Source organism: Anas acuta, chromosome 25, assembly GCF_963932015.1.
Source record: "Anas acuta chromosome 25, bAnaAcu1.1, whole genome shotgun sequence".
In the NCBI taxonomy this organism is placed as follows: domain Eukaryota; kingdom Metazoa; phylum Chordata; class Aves; order Anseriformes; family Anatidae; genus Anas; species Anas acuta.
The window spans coordinates 352,721-374,303 of NC_089003.1; the positions used below are offsets into that span (position 1 = coordinate 352,721).

At 44.3% G+C, this 21,583-nt stretch overlaps 3 protein-coding genes across 7 annotated transcripts in view; all 3 read left to right on the forward strand.

Moving 5' to 3' along the window:
- HOXB3 (homeobox B3) overlaps window positions 1–21,583 on the forward strand; it is a 57,408-nt gene that overhangs the window by 10,992 nt on the left and 24,833 nt on the right. For 3 of the 5 annotated variants that reach the window (XM_068661104.1, XM_068661112.1, XM_068661111.1), the window contains exon 1: window positions 11,371–14,712. The exons of 1 other annotated variant lie outside the window; for it this stretch is intronic. The gene's annotated coding sequence lies outside the window, so the exon portion shown is untranslated. Of the gene's footprint in view, window positions 1–11,370; window positions 14,713–18,016; window positions 18,157–21,583 lie in introns of those variants that run through there. One more of the 5 variants, XM_068661107.1, reaches the window with a different exon arrangement.
- On the forward strand, window positions 483–3,888 carry HOXB5 (homeobox B5). Its single transcript, XM_068661114.1, has 2 exons — window positions 483–1,827; window positions 2,720–3,888. The coding sequence occupies exons 1-2, from the start codon at window positions 1,281–1,283 to the stop codon at window positions 2,965–2,967; spliced, it is 795 nt and encodes a 264-aa protein (XP_068517215.1). The 5' UTR covers window positions 483–1,280; the 3' UTR covers window positions 2,968–3,888.
- Window positions 18,022–20,794, forward strand: HOXB4 (homeobox B4). Its single transcript, XM_068661113.1, has 3 exons — window positions 18,022–18,156; window positions 18,260–18,686; window positions 19,467–20,794. Exons 1-3 carry the CDS (start codon window positions 18,043–18,045, stop codon window positions 19,781–19,783), a joined length of 858 nt encoding a protein of 285 aa, XP_068517214.1. The 5' UTR covers window positions 18,022–18,042; the 3' UTR covers window positions 19,784–20,794.

Genomic DNA, 21,583 nt, shown 5'->3' on the forward strand with positions numbered 1-21,583 from the left:
TTCCCCCATGCCACGAGCTGGTTTAATGTCAGTCACTTTTAAAATCAATTCATGCAGAAGCTTCACAGCTGTAGGACATTTACTATTATTGCCACGCTTTTCATTGCCCGTAATTATTATAATTATATGTCACTTTCAATATGGCGCATAATTTCCAATGAGTTGCAGACAAGCATATGAAATTCCTGAGCTGCCTTGGAAAAAAAAAATGGAGAGAGGAAACGAAAAGAAAAAGTAATGCTTAACAACGCACAGACCTTTCACAATGTTTTTACCAATTTCAGAGTGCTTTTGCTCCCCAGTATTCCTTGCAGGTTAGCAAATGGAAAGGAACAACACCGTAACACAATGCTGTGGTTAAAGAGGACGTGAAACGCTCGGGAACAAGATTGTCCTAAAAGCAACGCTGTCAACCATTTCCACCGGCTGGACCTTCCTTTCTGCCCTTTTTCCTCATTTTCCGCGTTTTTTTCGCTCCCCAGTTACGGTGCGACTGCATCGCTGGTAGCACGCTCAGCGTGCCAGGAAGCTCGACTTCTCCCGGAGCAGTGGCGAAGCCTTCGGAAATAAACACGCGCGGCCGCGCTCCCCCGTAGCAGCTTCGCATTGCCCCCCTTCAAATATCAAAGGAAAAGGCTGCCTGGCCTAAAAGAGATTTAACACCTCATCCCTCGCTGCCTCTAAAACTTCCGCAGTGCTGTTACAAAGGAAGAAATAATGGTTTAATAAAGAGAACGAGCGGGGCGAGAAGAGCCACATGGAAAGAGCGGGCGCGCTCGCCGCGGCAGGATCTCCCCTGCTGCTGCGCAGATTTCTGAAGAGGCAAAAAGCGGGGCCGGGGGACCCCGAGCGTGGGCCGGGGCCGGGGCCGGGGCCGGGGCCGGGGCCGGGGCCGGGCCGGGCCCGGGCCGGGGCCCCGCCTGCGCCGCCCCCACGCGGCCGGCAGGTGGCGCGCTCCGCCAAGGTGGGGCGAGCGCGGCGCCGGCGCGCCCGGGGACTCGGGGCGCCGCGCACCGACTTGGGCCTAACGACTCCGCGATCGTCATTATTTGTAACCATAGAGCATGAATTACCTCTTGAGGTCATCAGTGAGAATTTACGACTGGTCAACAAAAGCACGTGATTCCCAAACGCACCCCCACCCTCCCCCCATATTTGGCCGCATACATAGCAAAAACGAAGTACAGTGCATTGCTATAATTCATTAATACATCATAAATCGTCAAGCACAGGGTTATAACGACCACGAGCCACAAATCAAGCCCTCCAAAATAACCCAAATGAGCTCTTACTTTGTAAACTCGTTCTCAGGGCGCTACCCAAATGGCCCCGACTATCAGTTACTAAATTATGGGACCAGCAGTTCCATGAACGGTTCTTACAGAGATTCAAGCACCATGCATTCCAGCTCTTATGGCTACAACTACAATGGGATGGACCTTAGCATCAACCGCTCAGCCTCTTCTAGTCACTTTGGGGCTGTGGGGGAGAGCTCCCGCGGTTTCCCTTCTCCAGCTCAGGAGAGCAGGTTTAGACAGGCGTCTAGCTGCTCCTTATCTTCTCCCGACTCCCTTCCCTGCTCCAACAGCGAGAGCCATGGAGGCAAGCCCGCCCCGTCCCCCTCCGACCAAGCTACTTCTGCCAGCACCAACACAAATTTCACAGAACTAGACGAGACCAGCGCGTCCTCGGGAGCCGACGAGGGCACTCCAATAAGCAGCAGCATCCCCCGAGCGCAGGCAGAGCCCATCGCAACCTCCACCGCAGCAACAGAAGGGCAGGCACCTCAGATATTCCCTTGGATGAGGAAACTTCACATTAGCCATGGTACAGCTACTTCTTTTTCGGTCGTTGTCGTTGTCGTTGTTTATTTTCTCACACCCCGCTTTTTCCCCCCCTTTCCTTTCCCCCCCACTCCCTATTTTCTCTCCTTCCCTTTATTCGGTGGAAACGCTTTGATCAGAAACGCAGCTATTTATTGCTTTTTGCATTTCTTGTTCTTATCACGGCTGCCTCTGGCGCCTGGAGGGGGGAGATTTTATTTTAGTTTCGTTATTCTTGCCGCGAAATGTGCGCTTGTTTCAAGCTAGTAGCTATATGTGTATGGTGGGAGAAGGTAATACAGAAATTGAGGGAAGGGGGTGTTCCTTGGGGGGCAGAAGAAAAGAAAGAATTGACCATTAAAATGGCATTATATGCACAGATGGGTCTCTCCGTCCTTTCCTTCTCTGATTTTGCTGGGTGTATTCTTGACAATCTGCTCTTGACACAACCAAAATTGCGGTGAAATACAGAGCACGGGGAACAGCGAGGACCATCACCACCACCACCCCCTTTATTTTTTTTTCTCCCGGAGGAACGAAAGCAGTATTAAACCAGATGACCCAGCAAGCAGGCAGAAAAACACCCAGTCAGGGCGAAAAAAGGCGATTTCAAAATCTCGGTTCTTCAGTTAAATTATGAATATTGAGTTGCGGGTGTCAGTTCTGGAGGGACCAAAGGTGGGGGTTTTTACACGTGTCTGGGGGTGTGCGGGAAAGAGAGGGAGACCGGGGGGGAGGGGTAGAGAGGCTGTTATTTTGGGAAAGAGCAGCGTTCCTAATTGCCCGAAGACGGTGAATATTTATCCTCCGTACTAAAAAATAGCCTTAACAGTAAAAATCCTATCAGAAAGACTTGAAACAGAAATCAAAAACCCGTTGTTGTCCGTGTTATTCAGACATGACTGGACCAGACGGTAAGAGGGCAAGGACAGCGTACACTCGCTACCAGACCCTGGAGTTGGAAAAGGAATTCCACTTCAATAGATATCTCACCCGCAGGAGGAGAATAGAGATCGCTCACGCTCTCTGCCTCTCCGAGAGGCAGATCAAAATCTGGTTCCAGAACAGGAGGATGAAATGGAAGAAGGATAATAAACTGAAAAGCATGAGCTTAGCCTCTGCGGGCAGCGCCTTTCAGCCATAAATTATAGAGGAAGAATGTCGAGGAAAGAAGAGGAAAGATTAAATAAATACGTAAATAAATAAATAAAGCTCAGCAGATCTTAGTTTTGGAGTACTGTACAGTGAGGCACCTTCTTTTCAGCATGTTGTTGCTATTCTAAAACAACGCGTATGGTACCGTTATCCCAGAACTGAGTTCATGTCGTGGTTTTTTAATTATTATTATTTTTAATTAAATTTTATTTCCAGATGCTCCTCATGCTCTTGTTGTTCTTATAAATGTATGTGTCCGTGCTCTCTTGATGCTTTCTGGAAAGCTAGCATGTTTACGTGAGCCCTTTAAATGTTATAACTTATTTATAAATTGATAACAGATACAATTGTTTATTTGTTGCTTTTTCCCCTTCCTGAGTTTACTGTTTTTTGGGTGAGTTCTTCTCTGCCTAAGCTAAAATCGGGGGTTCCTGCACTACAGTCGCAGAAAGAAAAATGAAACAAAACAAAAAAAAAAAAGAAAAAATAAAAAAAATATATATAAAAAAAAAGAGGGGGGAAGGGAAAAATAATAATAAAAAACCTCTTGTAACTTTCTGTCATAAAATTGTCCAGTCTGTGTTTTAGTTCAAACTTCAGGCCGGGATTTCTAGTCCCAGGCTAGTTCTGAGATGTACTCTTAGACGTGGGTAAACTTCATTATTAAAAAAAAAAATTATATATAAATGTATAAGATTGGACCAACGATAAAGTGCTCTAATGTTTGTAAATACTAGAAATATTTCTGATGTGACTAATAGACAGTTTGTAGTGGGCAGAGTGAATGCAATGTTATGTGTAAAAATGGCATCTGTCATGTCTAGCTGCCTGTTAGTACTTTGCCAATAAGCTTTTTGTATTTGTTTGTAGCTTTACTTGAAGTCAAATAAACGTTTCTCCTACTCATAAAGGCTCCCAGTTGCACTTTATACCCAACCTCTGAGGCTTGCACAAGGAGTCCGCAGTACGTGCTAAAGCAGGGACATGCCTGGCACGGAGCTCAGCCTGCCTGGAGATCCCAGCAGAGCTGCAGCCCTCACATCTCCTGGGCAGCTCTCGGGGAGCTCGCAGCCCGGCAGCACAAAATGTTCGCTCACATAACGCCATGGCATTGCACGGGAAACCTTCCGCGGAAAACACAACTTGTCACATTTCTCAGACGCTGCTTACCTAAAAACAACAGAGATACCCCCACCCCACAGCAGCATATCAGACAAACTAGTTTAAAGTACTTCAAGTTACAGTAACATGGCATAAATTCTTCCCAAGTATATTTACGTGCATTTCAGGAATTGTCAGACATAGATATAGATATACACACACACAAACGTTCTAAAAGAGAGTGGTATTTACATCAATATATACGTACACATAAACCTGTGTTCTATGGAATTACGTATCTGTGTGTTTGTAGAGATATCTTTATTATATATAATATGTATATATAGAAAGAGACTATTTCTTTGCTGAACTGAAATCTTTCCTCTACCTCTCGTCCTCGGTTTATTGTGCTTACTAATTTTACATCCTAGTCTCTGGCTCAACACGTAAATAACAGATTACAACTCTGTAACTACTGACACTCACTACAACGAGTCATTTTCGCTGCATATAATTTAACATCATCAAAGATGGCAAATGTTGCAATTTTGCTACCTAGGGAATCTAACAAGGCGCGAGATACTCCAGTTTAAAGTCGCTCTATTTGGCAAAACGCCACTGACATCTCTACAAAATAGCTTAGGCTTTTTGTTCGTAGCAAGTAAAGTTGGATCTTAAAACTTACCAAACTTAATCTCCCACTGTTTAGGTACTTCTTAAGTGATTTTGAGAGGAATGTGAAGTGGACTGTCAGATCCCAAACCATTTGCTCGCCTTCCCTTGATTTTTTTTTTTTTTTTACCAATAGCAAACTATACCAAAAGTGGGTATGACATTTAGATGTCAAATGGATAGGGTTTTATCTAGAAGTTAGATCGTAAAAATCGCCCAGACCTCAGACAGATACCCCTCACTGGCTCTCAAAAGTCACGTGAGGTCCATAAAGTTAGTTTTATGGTTTTGGGGAGTTGACAATGTACAATATATTTCACATTCTCTAGAATGTTAAGTGACACTTTAACTGCTTGGTTTGGCTTGTAAGGGGCAGCTATGGGTGAGCACTTTTCCAGATGAGATAAACGCTGCAATTGCAGGGAACATGTTTTGCGGGTCCAGTTTTCAGTCCAGAGAGCCAATAGACTGGAGTCCTGAAAGTAAGTTCTTCTGAAATATTATCTGCTCAAACTATTTTTAAGGGTTTATATGGAAAAACGCTGAGTTGGGAGGAAAGAGGGTCTGCCTCTCTCCGAGTTTTATTTCTCACTTTTAGAAGGTCCTAATTCTTATCCTCCCGAGAGATGAAATTGCATTAGATTTCCATCACAGCTTCGAGGCCCGCCAGTAAATTTTGTGAAACCGGGAGAAATAGAAAATATGTAAAGATTCGCTATAGTTGCAAGGTGAGCTCCACCGTATCTTTGCCGGGGGACGTGTACTTCAGACAAAGTTTGTTTTTGTCCTTCGCCAAGTACAAGAGGATCTTGCTGGTCTATTGGAGGTGATTTGGTGTGTTTTATAATGCTCGCAAGTAGACACAAATCTGGTCTGTATTTTTGCATTTCAATTAGATGTATTATGTCTGTGCTCTTCAGGTTGTTAGCACATTTTGATTTTAATTCTTTTAATCTGCTTGCCCAGGAAATCTGGGCACTTCTTTTTGCTTTCGGCCTGTGTCGAGACTGGTATATTATTCCTTCCACCAGAGCTTTTTTTTTTTTTTTTTTTTTTTTTTTTTTTTTTTTTTTTTTTTCCTCAATAATATGAACACATATTTCCGTAGTTCGTTTCTACCATATGGAGACACTGAATGACCGCTGTTATGTCTCCAGTCTGTCTCTTTTTTTGTGCTACAAAAAAAATAATAAAATAATCAGAGAGGCTGCATTTTGTGTACGGACCCCTCCTATATGTCACAGATTTGCTTCTCTCTCTGAAAGTGACATCGTTCTGGAAAAGGCAGGCAGCAGCCTTCTTCTTTGGAAAAACAAACAAGTTAGCGGGGAAGGACAGAAGAGCAGAGCCAGACATGGCTCGGAGCTTAGGTAAAAATGGCAAAAGGCTGTGATGGGCTCTGGTTCCCCCTGCTACATAGGTAGGGGTGCTCAGGTGGCCCTTGCCCTTGCCCGCGGCTCCGGCCAGAGGCCAGAGTTCCACAGCTGTGAAAAGGGAGTAAAATAGAGCAAAAACCTGGAGGGGTTTCTTTTTGAAACCCAAAACACCACATCTGCAGAAGAGGTGAGGGACAACACCTGAACCAACTCACATCTATCCCCCTCCTCGTTACTTAAAAAAAAAAAAAAAAAAAGTTCAAAGCAGGGGTATGCGGGGGGGGGGGGGGGGGGGGGAGAGAAAGGCTTTAGAATTTGGAGTATTCACAGGCTTTTTTTTTTTTTCCTCTTTAGCGGGGATTTTTACGGTAAGACAACATTTGGTGGACACATGTCCGTCTCTTTTACACAAAGCAGAATGTCCCCCTTTCGCACACTTTGGAGATTGCTTTTCCTTCCTCGGGCTGTTTTTCCTGTCCTGCTCCATGTGTCTCCTATATCTTTGCTATCATCATTTGAACTTCTGGCTTTTTCCTGGCCAGTTAGAGGGTGGCCAGCACAATCCTGAGTGAGTCTGCCTGAAAACATGTAAACTTAAATGCAAAAGCTGGAAATTCAAAGAAGGGAAGCCGGATGCAGAAAACCTTTCCTATTCAGCAGTCTGTAGTTTATTCTGAACTGCTTCTTCTTAATGTCTGTGCAAGCTGGATGCCTCCTTTTTAGTTGATAATAAAGATATTTTATGAGATCCTAGCGGCATTCCAGTGAATGGTCTTTAAATGTGAATTTAGACACACAGACATGACAGGCTACAGACATTTTGTCTACATGGCGTTAGAAGCACTTGGAAGAAAAGGTTTATTGTGGTAAGTGTGTTATTGTTTGGGGATTAGACCAAGTGGTGGGCCTAGTAATTCTTAAACCTTCTGATTTGTACTGGTAACTAGAAATAATTTTGACTAATTCATATGATAACTAGTGATTTTGGCAGGAAAAGTGACATACATCCTCTCCTAAATATATATCTGAAAATGTAACGATACGTTCAATGCATACTTACTCACAAACACTGTGTTTCCAAAATTCATCCATCCATGTATCCATATAATTGTCCATCCATCCACATCTCCCTTATACATCATATGCATTAAAGTCCAATGCCCACATCCCCACTCAAAGGATTTGTCTCTTATATAGTCGCAAGCAAACTTTCCTTCCAAATCCAGTCCAGATGACACTAGGAACAATGTTTTTCTCTCAAGTATCACCATTTCTAATCACCTGGTGTATACAACATGCTATTTCAAGGGAAAAACAGACCAAGATAGCCAGACCAAAGGGAATTTGAAATGCAGTTTAGCTACAGGACATTGCAGCAAGGAGGAGATGTCTGTTTGGGTCACAACGTATAATGCCAGTAGCAATCCTGTTCCACTCCCTTCATTTTAGCTGCCTGAACACAGGGATGGCACCAGGCCTATGTTGCAGCAAAAGACTTGGATTTTATTGCTGGCATAGTGATATCATCCTCCCCCTTCTCACTACTCACATGAAACCTTGTCCTCTCTGTTCACGAGCTCTGCTTTCTACCTGCATCATGTAGCACACTTTTTTTTTTTTTTTTTAACAAGATGGGGTATTTGTGTGTGTCTGTTAAACTTCAGCTTCCTGTGAGGCATGGGGAAGTATAACTGGCTACCATTTTACAGCCTGAAAGGAATCACAGACTTAGCACAGGCTTCCCCCCATCTTTTAAAGAAAAAAAAAAAAAATAAAAAAATCTCCCTGTTGCTGGTGAAAAGGAAGTATAAGGAAGATAAACAGGAAAAAGGAGCTCTGACCGTGCAGGTAGGCGGAGATTTTCCTTTGTATCATTTCTCTCACATTAATGGTATACTTCAGACTTTGGACAATTACTTCTTCTGTAGCTGTAGAAGAAAGAATAAATACAAAATGCCTTAATACAGGGTATATAACTATGGAGGATATCTTGGAAATGGCTACTGCTTAGGAAGGAAAATAGACTTTCTTTTTTAAAAGCTGCAGTTGTGCAGATCTTTCTATGATTACTCTGTGTGTTTACTGGGAAAACCTCTAATTTACCACCATTCCAAAACTGAGTCTGATGGTGGCCTGGGTAGATTGGGTCTGTTGGCATCAAATGTGCAAAGTCTCCCAAAGACTTGAGGAGCCTCCTCATCAGCTCACCTGTGCCACAGCAGCTTGGGAGTCCTTGGCTTATTAAAAACGGATACAACCATGTTCACATTTGCCTCTTTTTTTTTTTTTTTCCTTTTCTTTGACATGTCTCTTTAGCCTTTCTTCTTCCCTGGAGGTTTCCTATTTCATTTAGTAAACAGTGCCTAAGCTTCTCTAATTCTTTGGGGGGTGGGGGGAAAGCCAAACCCCAAAGCAGTAATTTCTCACCCAAGAGCCACCACGGGCTCTGCAGACTGAAAGAGCCGAGCTGAACATCTGTATTAATTACAAAGTCCTTTACTTTTGGGGCATGCACAGGCTGTGCTCTGTCCCCAGGGCCTTGTGCCAGGGCAAGTGAGGAACCCTAATGCCCAGGCTGTTGCTGAGGGGCAGCTGTGCTCAGGAACGAAAAAGATGAAATTTCACCTGTAAAATACCCGTTTTGTTCCCAGGTTTATTCTGCAATAAATGGGGGAAAATGTTTTTGTGTGTTAGTGACTGGCACAGGGAGGTTTGATGAGCACTTCAATGTAAAAGCCAGCTCAATGTTACAATGTCATTGTCAGGCCATCTTGAATGTCATGGTTTATTTGTTTTTATCACTTTTTGTTTTATTACTTAAAATATTTGTGACTTTCAGGCCTTCTTTGCTCTCTGTGTATGGCAAGACACAAAATAAAAGTTACTTACACCAAGGTTTTAAAAATTCAAACAAGAAACCATGCAGGTCAAATTAGAAGCAAAACCAAAACAAAGAAACTCCACCAAAAACAAACTTTGCCAAGGTAACCTAGTTACAGATGTGTATGATGTCTTATTTTATTCAACAAAAAGTGATTAAAATCTGTTAAAGGATTTAATTAAGAGAATTAAATGAAAAGGAAGGGGCACAAATGAGTTGGAAAAAAGCGAAGCTATTCTAAACGATTAAATCGCCATTTTAACAGTATAATGGGGTTTGCATACTGAAAGGAGAAATCAGAGCTCATATCTCATCAATAATTCATAGGCAGGAGGGATCATTCCGAGGTCAGCAGACTTGTACAGCCCCAGCTCCTCTCTCGGAGGAGAGGGTGAACATCAGATCACAACAAAACACTTCTTGCTCACACAGACCCCAGGGTCTGCTGGGTCACCTTTTTAAGGAAAACATGAGCTCCACAGCTTGCTTGCTTTCTTTTTCTTTCTTTCTTTCTTTCTTTCTTTCTTTCTTTCTTTCTTTCTTTCTTTCTTTCTTTCTTTCTTTCTTTCTTTCTTTCTTTCTTTCTTTCTTTCTTTCTTTCTTTCTTTCTTTCTTTCCTTCTTTCTTTCTTTCCTTCTTTCTTTCTTTCCTTCTTTCTTTCTTTCCTTCTTTCTTTCCTTCTTTCTTTCCTTCTTTCCTTCTTTCCTTCTTTCCTTCTTTCTTTCCTTCTTTCCTTCTTTCCTTCTTTCCTTCTTTCCTTCTTTCCTTCTTTCTTTCCTTCTTTCTTTCCTTCTTTCCTTTTCTCTCTCTCTCTCTTTCTTTCTCTATTTCTTTCTCCTCTCTCACCCTCACCCTCTCCCCCTCCCTCACTCTCTCAATTTGCCAAGTCCCACTGCCTGTGTGTGTTGGTGACTCACAGTAAGAGGAGGGCTGCAGAAAGAATGGATGTGGTTCATATTGCTCCAATACGGACACACTACTGTAACGTGGTGATTATGTTTTTGAGAAGCTAAAGGGATCTCCTTTACTATTCCCTTCCCTCTCCTTCTCCCCCCTTTGGCCACAGAGATGAAGGTTGGAAGGCTGTGGTTCCTTATTTGCCTTGGTGGGGATGTGTTGGCAGCAGGGTCTAGAAATTGCACTCTTCGGGCTGTAATTCTTGTATTTCATTCTATTTAAAGCCCTTGAAACTACTCCATTCTACACACATGCCATGACCTCCCCAAGAAGGGAAAGACAGTCCCTTCCCTCCAGGTCCACTTCCCAAATCCCTTTCCCTCCCTCGCTGCTGAATTTCAGTCTGAGAAATTGTTCTTTATTTCCCCCTATTGATAAAGGTCTTTCTGTAAGTAGGGAACATGAAAAGGACTTCTATGGGGTTTGGCTCCTCCTTTGGGAGTCTCTTCCCATTCCTAGAATGGATTTAAGAATGAAATTTTCTTTCAGGCCGTGACTATTTCAGTATCTGAGCTGATTTCTCCCCACATTTTCTGTCCTAAACTTAAATAAATGATATTTGGAAAGAGGCTGATAACTTAACTTGAGAGGTGTCTACCCTGCGTAGTTTTTCCGTGTTCTGTTACCCTAAATAGCTTTAAAAAGAAACTATTTTGACAGCGAGCGTTGAAAGAATAAGACTTGTATGAGGCTTTTTTCCCCTTTGATTTATCTCTTTTTAACATGTGTATGTATGTGTACGTATATATATATACATACATATATACCCTTCAAGTCAAAACAAATTACCGCGTTAGGATTTGTGAAGAGGAGGTTTGCTCGGTGGCAAATCACGGGTCTGTTTAGGCAGGGATGTTCTGTACAACCGGCATGGGTGGGAGCCCAGGGACTGAGCAGAGCGGGGCGAAAGGCCAACCCGGGACGGCGGATTTGGTGTAAGCGCCTCGCCTGTAACGTCCCCAAGCAGCCAGCAGAGCTCGCTTCAGACCAAGTTCACTGCCAGGAGGGCCGAGGCCGGATCGGGGCTCGCTCGGCGCCACCGGGTCGGGCCGGGCCGGGCCCGGCCGGGCCAGGCCGGGAGCGGCAGCGCCGCCGCTTCCCGCCGGCCTCCGGCTCCCTTCGGGCGGCCACGGCGCTGCTCGTCCTCGAGCACTCCGGTGCTCCAAAAATAATCACAGCAGCATCCCCTTTCTTTCCCCACCAGACCAAACCAAAACGAAACAAAACAAACCAAAACCATCCAGGCTATTTACTGCAGTTACAACTCACCTAGCTGAAATGCCAAATGCAAGAAAAACAATTCATGGCGAGGTGAATCCAGCTGTGGCTAAGGGGATATTTTTTTCTCCTGTTCTTCTAAAAAAATGGAAAGGGAGGGGGAGTGTGTGTGTGTGTGGGGGGGGGGGGGGGGGGGGGAAGAATTCCAGCTGTTTAAGGTAGCACTGGGGTATCTGGAGATAAAGATCTAAATAGTTTGCAGAACTCTGAAATTTTTTAATATTTGTTCCCCCCTGGAAAGAGAATTCACGAAACAAAATAAATAAAATAGGGAAAACGATGGGCCATCGGTTTGTAGAGACGTATAAGGTAACTCTGGTCTTGGGGGTCTTGTTAGTACAGCATTATAGCTCGAGGGGTCAAAAAGTTGAGGGTCAAAAGTTTACGCTGTGCGTGACTCAGTCTTGTGTGTAACCCTGATAGACTGATGTCAGTGTGAAAAAAAAAAAAAAAGAAAGAAGAAAGAAAGAAAGAAAGAAAGAAAGAAAGAAAGAAAGAAAGAAAGAAAGAAAGAAAGAAAGAAAGAAAGAAAGAAAGAAAGAAAGAAAGAAAAGAAAGAAAGAAGAAAGCAAGCAGGGAGGGGGGCGAGGTTAGAGGAAGAGTCTCTGCTTATGGGCAGAGATAGGAGAATATGATAGAGAGGTAGGAGAGACCTTCAGCTGCAAGCTGGAGAGGCAGGAAAGAGATCTGCAGGGTTTGGGGTGGGATGCTGGTAGAAAATAAGGTAGATTGATTTGGGTCTCCAGTGAGGAAACGTCAAGCTTCTTCTTAGTATTTTTCTAAGATAGCCCCTGAAACGCTATTTGGAGTCAAATTAACAGAATATAAGGGGAAATACATTTATTAAATCCAATTACGTGGAGGTCCCCATAGGATATTAACACGAGCAGTTAAAAAATAATTTTCATTCCAGAGTCAATTTTGTTTGGAGAGGCCTTAAATTATACAGAAAAAAAAAATAAAAATCTGACACGTTTGGTGAAAATGTGTTCTAACATTTTTCTTTGGAAGCATTTCCAAAATACTTGGAAAGGTGCCTGTATCCCTCCTCCCCCGGGCTTCCAAGACCAAGCGCCACACATTTTTTAATATGTAGTCGGTATGAGTGCAATGCTCATGGAAAAAAAAAAAAAAAAAAAAGTCCAAGCTTTACTGTTTGGATTTCTACCTTAATAACATTAAATCTATAGTAATGATATATAGGCGAAATCAATGGACTGATGGTTTAAAATCTTCAACTTCTGTGTTAAAATCTTTAAATTTCGTCACTTGGTCCAGTTAAAGTAGCTAATTTTGTTTTGCAGCACACTTTCTGTCGGAATTTGAATGAAATGTTTTATATTTCTTCCTGGAAATGTGACTCCACTCTGGTCATTGCAACAGTTTAATGAACTGATATAATAAATATTTCCCTTGGCATTTCAAAGTTATTTCTACACTGCCAGACTTTGAACCCTCCAAACTCTAAATATTATTTGCACTGGGACTGGGGAAGGAAGGTCTTTTCATAGCTTCTTAAGCAAACAGTCGAAGCAAGACAAACTCTTGCGGAAAAAAAAAAAAAAAAAAAAGCCCTGCAAATTTGTTTCCCCCCCACACCCCCTTGGCTTTTAAATATTTTCAGTGACTAAATACTTATAACAAGAGTCATTTTTCTTGGAAGAGAAAGGGAGAATATTACAGCCCTGGGAAAGGCGTTCTGGAAAATCCATTTGCTTTCCCGATGCCGATATATTCGTAGAGTAGGTGAAATTCAAGAGAACGTAAAGCGTTTTGTTTCGCGTGATAAGGCTCGGGTTTAATTAATTGCCATGAATTTGCTTGGTATTTATAAAATATCACTATATAAGGGCTACCGTTTAGTTGCAACTTGGGTAATCCATCTCTTCGCCCTTGTAATTACTATACTTATCTCTCTAGAACAGTCATTTCTACTTCAGGTTTATAGAACAGGTAATGGATAGTAAAAGCCATTTGTTTTCGGAATATTAAAACAAGCAGGTATAATTTCACGGCAATAAAAAACACCTCCCAACTTTCCTTGTAATATTCACTCCTACATCATAACGTTTAACTTTCAATTTAGGAATACGAGTCTGCGTGTTCTTTTGAAGTGGGTTCGTTTGGAGGGATGTAAAGAGAGAGAGAGAGGAAAGGAGGGGAGTAGAGAGGAAGGAAATTAAAGGTATCGTTTTCAAGAATATTTCTAATTTGTCTCCTTTGCTCTGGACAGACTCGGTCTGGCCCGGGGGTGAGGGTCTCTAAGTGCCAGACAGGCGCTGCAAACACAATTCAGAGTGAGTTTTCCTTCTTCATTTTTTTTTCTTCCTGCCAGACAATCATCTGAACGTGCTTTTAAATCCCGATTTACTTTTCAAATGACCTCTTTATCACGGGGAGAAACACGGGGTTGGAACTGGCGGTGTAAATGCAGATATAAAGGGTGAACTGCCGCCAGCTCCTCGCAGAGGAGCCCCGCTCCCCCGCGCACACGGCATTAACCCCCGTCCCTTCACGAGTTTTAAATGTTGCACACCATTAGTGAAATCACAATCATAATTGGTAACAACGAAGCATCGTTAGTAATAGAAAGATACACGAGGATGACTGGGAAACACGCACGGCTTAAATGTTGGTGTTCCCGTTGCAAAGCAGGTGTGGGCTGATTCCCCCTCACCCTGCTCGGCGCACCGCACACCCCGGGTGCGGGATGGGAAAAGTCGGGCGCTAGGGAAGCTCCTCGGGCGAGAGACCGGCGTAAGGCACGAAGCCGAGGGCTGCGCTCCCCAGAGGGGAGGGAGACAACAGGCAACTGACTCTGCGGGGGGAACAGACCCCGAAAAATACCTAAACCCAGCCCGAGCCAGAAGGCGCGGGCAGCGCGCGGACAGGGGAGCGCGGAGCCGTGCGCGGAGCGGCGCGGGGCTGGGCTGGGCCGGGCCGGGATGCGCTGAGCGGGGGCGCGGAGCGGCGCGGGGTGAACCGCGGGTCAGTGCGGCTCTCGGCGGCCGCCGCGCTGCGGACACGCCTCGCTGTTTAACAAAGACTGACAAACTATGAGATTAATACCAAAACTTGCGGGTTTCCCACCCCAAAATGCTCAGAGGGCCTCCTGGCGCTGCCAGGAGCAGTTCCGCTCGCCTGCGGGGACAATAGTGGTGTAATAGTGGGGGCGGGGGGAGGGGGCACCAACAAACCCGACCGAAAAAAAAAAAAAAGAGGAAGAAGAAGAAGAAGAGAGAGAGATATTAGTGTTCTTATCGAGAAATAATCTCATTGAAAAGGCAACACGGGGGAGAGAGACCAGAATAGCCCAGGCTGGATCGGGTCGGGGTTCTGGGGGGGGGGGGGGGGGCGAGGTTTTAGGGGATTTCGGTCTGATTCCGCCTGCAAAGCCTTACCAACTTTTGAGGGAGCGTCCTAACACCCTCGGGGATTACTCAGAGGAAAGACCCCACGTTTGGCCAAGGTAGGTACTGCCGGCGGCGTTACACCTGGGCGGTGCGGCCGGGCTGGGAGCGGGGGCCCGCACCCACCGGGGGGCAACCCCCACTTAGTGCCCCCTCTTCGGGGGTAGAGGAAGGAGAAGTGACAAAAGAACCGCTCAGCTGCAGGAGTGCATTTGTAAGGAGCGGGAGAGGTCTAATAACCCCCTGCGCTGGCAGGTGCCTTCGGGAGGCTTTTGGGGAGGGCTGGGGGTCTCCCCCCGCCTCCTTTGTGGGGTAGCAGGTCGGGGGGGGCGGGCTGGGGAACACCACCAGCCCCCCCGGCTGAGTCTGCTTTGAAATGGTAAAGAGCCCAAGCGAAATCTGCCGTGAGAAACTTCCGCAACGTGGGGCGGTTTCGCGGCGAAAGGGAGAAAGGTGTGCGGGGGGGCGAGGGGTGTCTTTTTAATTTTGGATCACAAGTGGCGAGTGTGAGATTTCTTGGAGGTGTGTGGGGAGAACATTTCTGGTAGACGCTAGGGGTGCTGGTTTGCTAGCGCCAAACCCATTTTGTCATGGGAAAGGAAAATTAAAGCGGATTATTTTTTTTTTAAGAGTGTGGGAGGGGGTTAAAATACGGAAAAGGCCTAGTTATTTCTATTCAGGCTTCTATCCGCGGTTAAGAGATCGCTACGGTACTGGCTGCAACGAAATAAAATAAAATAAATCAGAGAGGAATTGGAAATGATGAATAAAATTTAAGAGAAAATGAACTCAAATGGGATTTGTTCTACAGAATTATTTTATGGCAACCATCTACGAGCTGTACAAGGATATTTGATTTGGCTTCTTACTTTTAAGACAGGTTTTAGAGGGGAAGGTAAATTTTAGAGTTGCTACCTGCTCCCCAGCAAAGTGTATGTGCTGATGTGTTTGAGGAGGTTGGAAACTCTCTGCATTGCACAAAAATCAATTTCCTCTGCTTCTTTTGATCGAAACCCGTTTTGTTTGCTTGTGTGTGTGCGTGTGTGAAATGGTTTGGGATTGTCCCGTACATGTTTGTACTTAGTTCTTAAAATACGGGTTCGTTTATCTGGGAATTATATGTTTTACCAAGAAAACCGATTATTCACCTTAAAGTACCTGAAAAATATTAGAGCATCATGTGTCCCATAAATACTACGGAACACCGATTCTTGGTCGTAATTGGGTTTTTGAAAAAATTGGGGTATTTTTGAAATATATTTCAGATGTTTTTCGTAGTGGAGAGGAAAAAAGTGTTTTTAGTAAAAAAAAAAATAAATATATATATATAGCTTTAGGACAAACGTAGCGTTTCTCCGATAGTACCTCTACGGCATTTAACTGCAATTAATTCGGGCGATAGTTGACTAAAAATATTCTCTCCCTTTTGAAATATGAAAAAAATATTAAAAAGGGGAAGCATGCTATACTTTTAATCTCTTCGGCAACTGTAATTTTAAACGAAATCTCAACATGATGCTACCCTCATTAGTTCCAAATGAAGCTTCATTACCTAGACAGTATGAATATTTTATTGCTTTATATCCTTTTTCGGAAATGAAACGCCTTTGATCTTTTTCTCGGGTTGTAAAAAGAATTGCCTGTCATTAAAAAAAAAAAAAAAAAAAAAAACTGTCGTCCCATCTGCCTTTACATTCTGTATTTCTTTTCATCCTTTTTTTTTTTTTGTGTGTGTGTGTGTGTGTAATCTATCCACACACGCACACAACCCAAAACCTTGTTTGACCTCCAAGAACGAAAAATAGATGAAATATTTGTACTGAGTATCAGAGAATAATTACGAGGGTATCTGGGCTGAAGGGGACGGAGCTATGTCATTTAAATTTTAAAGTAAGATTATTTGTATTCGAGACTCATTGTGTGTCTATACTTACATAGTCCAAGTTATTATTTTTTTGTTGCAAAGCGGTAAATTAGTGTATAAAATACAGATGAGAAGGTAGAAAAGTTCTAGATTTCTTAATCTAGTATCAGCTATTCGGATAGTGAGTTAAGGCTTCAATTAATTGTCTTTCCTCTGAAGAGTGAATCTTTTAACCATCTGTATCTATAGATTAATTCTTGATCTCTCGAGTTACGAAACTTTAACCTTTCTCCCTCCCCCCTTCCCCGGAAGATAATTATGACAGTAGGCGAAGTAGAAGATCTCTGACCAAAGAGGATGCATCTGTCTTCTATATGTACCCTGTAGATCCGAATTTGTGTAAAGGAAGTTGGGTCACAAATTCGTATCTAGGGGAATATGTAGTTGACACAAACACTACAGGTCACAATCCCAGAAGGCATTAAAAAAAAGCTACCCACACCCCCAGAGCACTAAATAAAAGGGTGAAAACAAGGTCTTAACCAGAAAGTAGTTTTATGGCTGAAAATAAATACTTTGGATTTGACCTTAGCTCAACTCCAGAGCTCCTGTGATAAACTTTATCATCACTTCCAGATCAAATCTGAGTTGCAAAGAAAGAAGGGGGGGGAAGGGGGAGGGGGAGCTGGGGCGTTATTACTGCGATTTGAACTACGAGATTCCCACTACTGCTTTAGTTTGTGTAATCTCAGAACTGACGCCGAATAACAAACAAACAAACAAAACCTACTGCTATCCTTCCTGCTTCTTGTGACGAGCTTATTGCGTGTTTCAGATTTAAACACGAAACTGAGGATTTAGGGGCGGCTTTTGAAAGGCTGCTGATTTGCTCTGTCCTTTAACGCGTCTTATTACAAGAAGGGCGAGGCGAAGATGCATTAGGACTTAGGTTAGCTGTCTTTTGTAATTGTTCATCAAGTCCTTGATTTCTTGCTTGGAGAACGGGCTCCTTTTCCATCGGTGCGTGGGAAACGGTCAATCTTATACCAGAGTTAAATGTGATTTAGGAGAGTGGGTACTCCGAATTAGCTGATGAATTTCCTATCGATTCCAAACAAGCCCTATTCATCTCTGCCAGGCTCGGGGCGCAATGTCCCTTCCCGCATCACCTTAGCAAGGAATGAGATGCAAGCACCACCCGGAGGGACCGCCATGGATCATGTGCTGGGGCAGCGATTGTGAGCGGCAGCCCCCAAACATTTGAAAATACTTTTGCCCCCTCTCTCTCTTATTTTTTTTTTTCTTTTGGGGTAATTTTTTTTTGTTTGTTTTCCACCCCCTTCCCTCGGCCACCCCCGCCCCGAGCCAGGACACACCCCCGAGGGGTGTGGGCCGGGGGGGTCGGTTCTCGCCCGCGGGGCGCTGCCGAGTCCGGGGCTGGCGGGGGCTGACGGGGCCCGGCGGCGCCGGGGCCGGGGCCGGGGCAGCCGGAGGGGAGCGGGCGCCCCCGGCCGCCTCCCCGGGGATGCTCCGGGCCCCGGGAGAGCCCGTGCTGGGCAGATTTCCTTATCCGGGGATCGCAGGCCACATCGCCATTGGCCCGTGCTGTCACATGGACTCCAACTTTGTTCACTTGACAGTAAGTAGGAGGGTTTCACGAAACAGGAAAACGAGTAAAGGGGGGGACAGGAATAAATTTTAGGATATATATATATTTTTTTTTGCGTGTGTGCAATTCTAAGAAATTAATGGCCATGAGCTCGTTTTTGATCAACTCCAACTATGTGGACCCCAAGTTCCCACCCTGTGAAGAGTATTCCCACAGCGATTACCTTCCCAATCACTCGCCGGAATATTACAGCAGCCAGAGGCGAGAGAGCACTTTCCAACATGAAGCGATGTACCAGCCGCGGTCAGCCTGCAACGAGCAGCTCTACTCGTCCTGTCAGAGCTCCGGCCACCAAGCAGCGGTGTTATCCCCCCGGGGTCATGTCCATCCTCCTGCCGGACTGCAAAGCCACCTCTCTGAGCCAAACCATCCCTGCGAGCCGGTCACCCCCAGCCCACCACCCTCCTGCAGCCAAAACTCTCTGAACCAAAGCCCTTCCAATTCCTCTTGCAAAGAGCCGGTAGTTTACCCCTGGATGAAAAAAGTCCATGTAAGCACGGGTAAGTGAACTAAAGTGGCTTTGCTTTATACTAAGTAGCACCTCAAAGTCTTGTAGAAATCTTATTGCACCAGTTGTAAAATAACCATTCGTGGAGATTTACGATCGCCTGTTTGCAGAGCGGTATAATTACATCCTCCATAAATTTTTATTGCTCTGCTTGGCCATGTGCCTTTGAAGTCTCTGTTACCATCCTCCTCCAATTTCTTGCAGGCTACTTTTTTATGGCTGTTGAATCTTCATAAGTTAAGTTTTATGTTTTCGTAATTTGTATTTAAGTAGCGGGTTGAGTAAACTTTTACTATTTTCCCTTCCTTTTCTTCCTTTTTTTCTTTGTGTGTGTGTGTTCACTCGTGTGCGATATTTAATAAAAAGGAGTGTGTGTGCTTGTCTGTGTGCATGTGTGTAGGGGAAAACTTGAAAGATTTGGGGATAATAGAGTGATACTCAAGTAGTGGTGTGTATATATGAGTGTATACATATGTAGAGGGCATGGAAAATGTGTCTAGGGGACCTTATAAAAACGTTTAGACAGGAATACACGTCAAGCAATGAGGATGGAGGTGGAGATTTGGAGATAGGCTCGAGGTATATTTTTAAGTTTGTGGTGCTGCTTTTAAAATATATCTATATTTTTATTTCCCCCGACAAAAGAATATATAATGCTTTTTTTTTTTTTTGGGGGGGGGGGGGGGGGGATAGGGAGGGAAGGAAACATTAAAGGAACCGCTCAGTAATTCTTCTGCTCTTTTTTTTTTTTTCCTCCTTTGTGTTTGTTCAGTAAACCCCAATTATTCAGGAGGGGAACCGAAACGCTCCCGCACAGCCTACACCAGGCAGCAAGTTCTGGAGCTGGAGAAGGAATTTCACTATAACCGTTATCTCACCCGGAGACGCAGGGTCGAGATCGCCCACTCCCTCTGTCTCTCCGAGCGACAGATCAAAATCTGGTTCCAGAACAGGAGGATGAAATGGAAAAAAGATCACAAGTTACCAAATACCAAGATCAGGTCTAACCCTTCCACCTCCTCCGCAAGCCTGCAGATCCCACAAGGAGGTTCTCAAGTCCGATCCAGTGGACCAGCCACCAGCCTATAACTATTCGTTGTATGGATGAAGTGTGTGCTTGTGGGTGTGAGTTTATGTGTGTGTGTAGGGAACACATGATATTCTTTTTTAATGCTACAAGAAGCGAGGGAAGGAGGGGTGCTCTTTATTTATAGGGGGAACAGAGGGAGACTCAGCTACAACAAAGCAGAACCGTGCTGTTGGGCACCTCTTCCATTAGAAGGAGGCTGCAGATAGTAGTTTTCAGATTTGGCTAAGATGGATCCTTGTTTCATCTTTAATCACGCCAAGCTCTGCCCCATTTGTCATGTTTACTCTCCCGTACAAAGGATGGACCTTATGTCTGCTATTACCTCGACAACCAGCGTTCACTTTAATAAATGAGGCTCAGTTTCTTCAAGACGAACTGGACCTCCCTCCCCCCCCCCTCACCCTCCCGCCCCGTCTTTCTTCCTCCTTTTTCTCTTTTTTCTTTTTTCGCCTACCAGCCACAATAATCGAAAGTTTCTATCCAGACATCCCAAAGTAGCCGCAGTTTTAGCACAACTCTGCGGTGGAGAGAAGCAGCAAAGCCCCCAGCCGCAGCAGCACCAGCCGGTTGCTCCGCGCCTTCCACTGACCGCGGGCAGCTCCCGGCCATGGTGCAGTGCAGGGGCGGGGGGGCTGAAAAAACGTAAAATTAGGTCAAGTGGGGGGTAGACAAAAAAAAACAAAAACAAAACCAAGAACGGCCACTTAGACAGGACCCCCCCCCGGCCATTTTTGAGTCCAGCAAGTTAACTACTTCACTTGTAAGACTTGGGGGGAGGGGGGGGGGGGGGGGCGAGGCAGAGGGGGAAGCAAGGTATGTAGTTTTGAAACTTGGCGATAAGCAGTGGCACCTGAATTCAGACTCGCAGCCCCGGATGATGGGGAGAGGAGGGTTTCCTGCGGGAGAAAGAGCCCCTCTCCCATTCTCTAGCCCATTTTTGTACTGAGAATGTGAATTACAGACAGAGCGGTGAGGGGTCGCCTCTCTTCGGGTGAGCAATGGGGGAGACAGGGGTTCTGGTGAGGACCCCGCTGCCATCCTGCCCTGCCTGCCCGGCCGCCTCGATTACCTCCTTTTGTCTTTCGTGATGTCCAGATTAAATGTAAATAGAAGAGAAACGCCAAAAAAAAAAAAAAAAAAAAAAAAAAACGGAATTGGAAATAAATTTTTTTTCATTGTGAATCTGATCCTGTGTGTTTTTTTGGGGGGATCTTTTCGTTTTGGTTAGGAAAAAGATATATATAAATTATTTTGAAAACACATTATTGTTTTTACAGGGATTTCTGTGTTGTCAGTGCACAGCCTCAACTCCTTAATGAAAACAAAAGATGTTTGACTATAGGGTATATCAGCCTTAAGTACTGCTAAGACTTACATATTATGATTTATTTGTTCTAAGCATATATTAATATGCTCTTCCCAAAGTGGTCTCAGACAAAACAGAGGTAGTGATTAGCGCTTTGCTTTGCTGTAAGGAATGGATGTAGCATTGTATCTCTCTAGAGAGAATTCTTAATTATATAAAAAAAAAAAAAAGAAAAAAACACCTTCTCCAAGGTAGTTAATGCATTAATGAGTCTAATTTTTGCACAGATGTTTCTCGGTGTTTGCAGGTTTTCTGTGTATTTTTATATTACAAAGGAGCTGGCTCCTGCGATAGCTCATAGCCTGACAAGCAAATAGATAATCAAGAAGACAAATGGCTTCTTTTGTGAGCCGCAGCTCTTGTATTAATTTTCATTTTCTTTCTCATAGAAAGTATCGAAAATACTGTTCAGGACGAAATAACATTCCAGTTG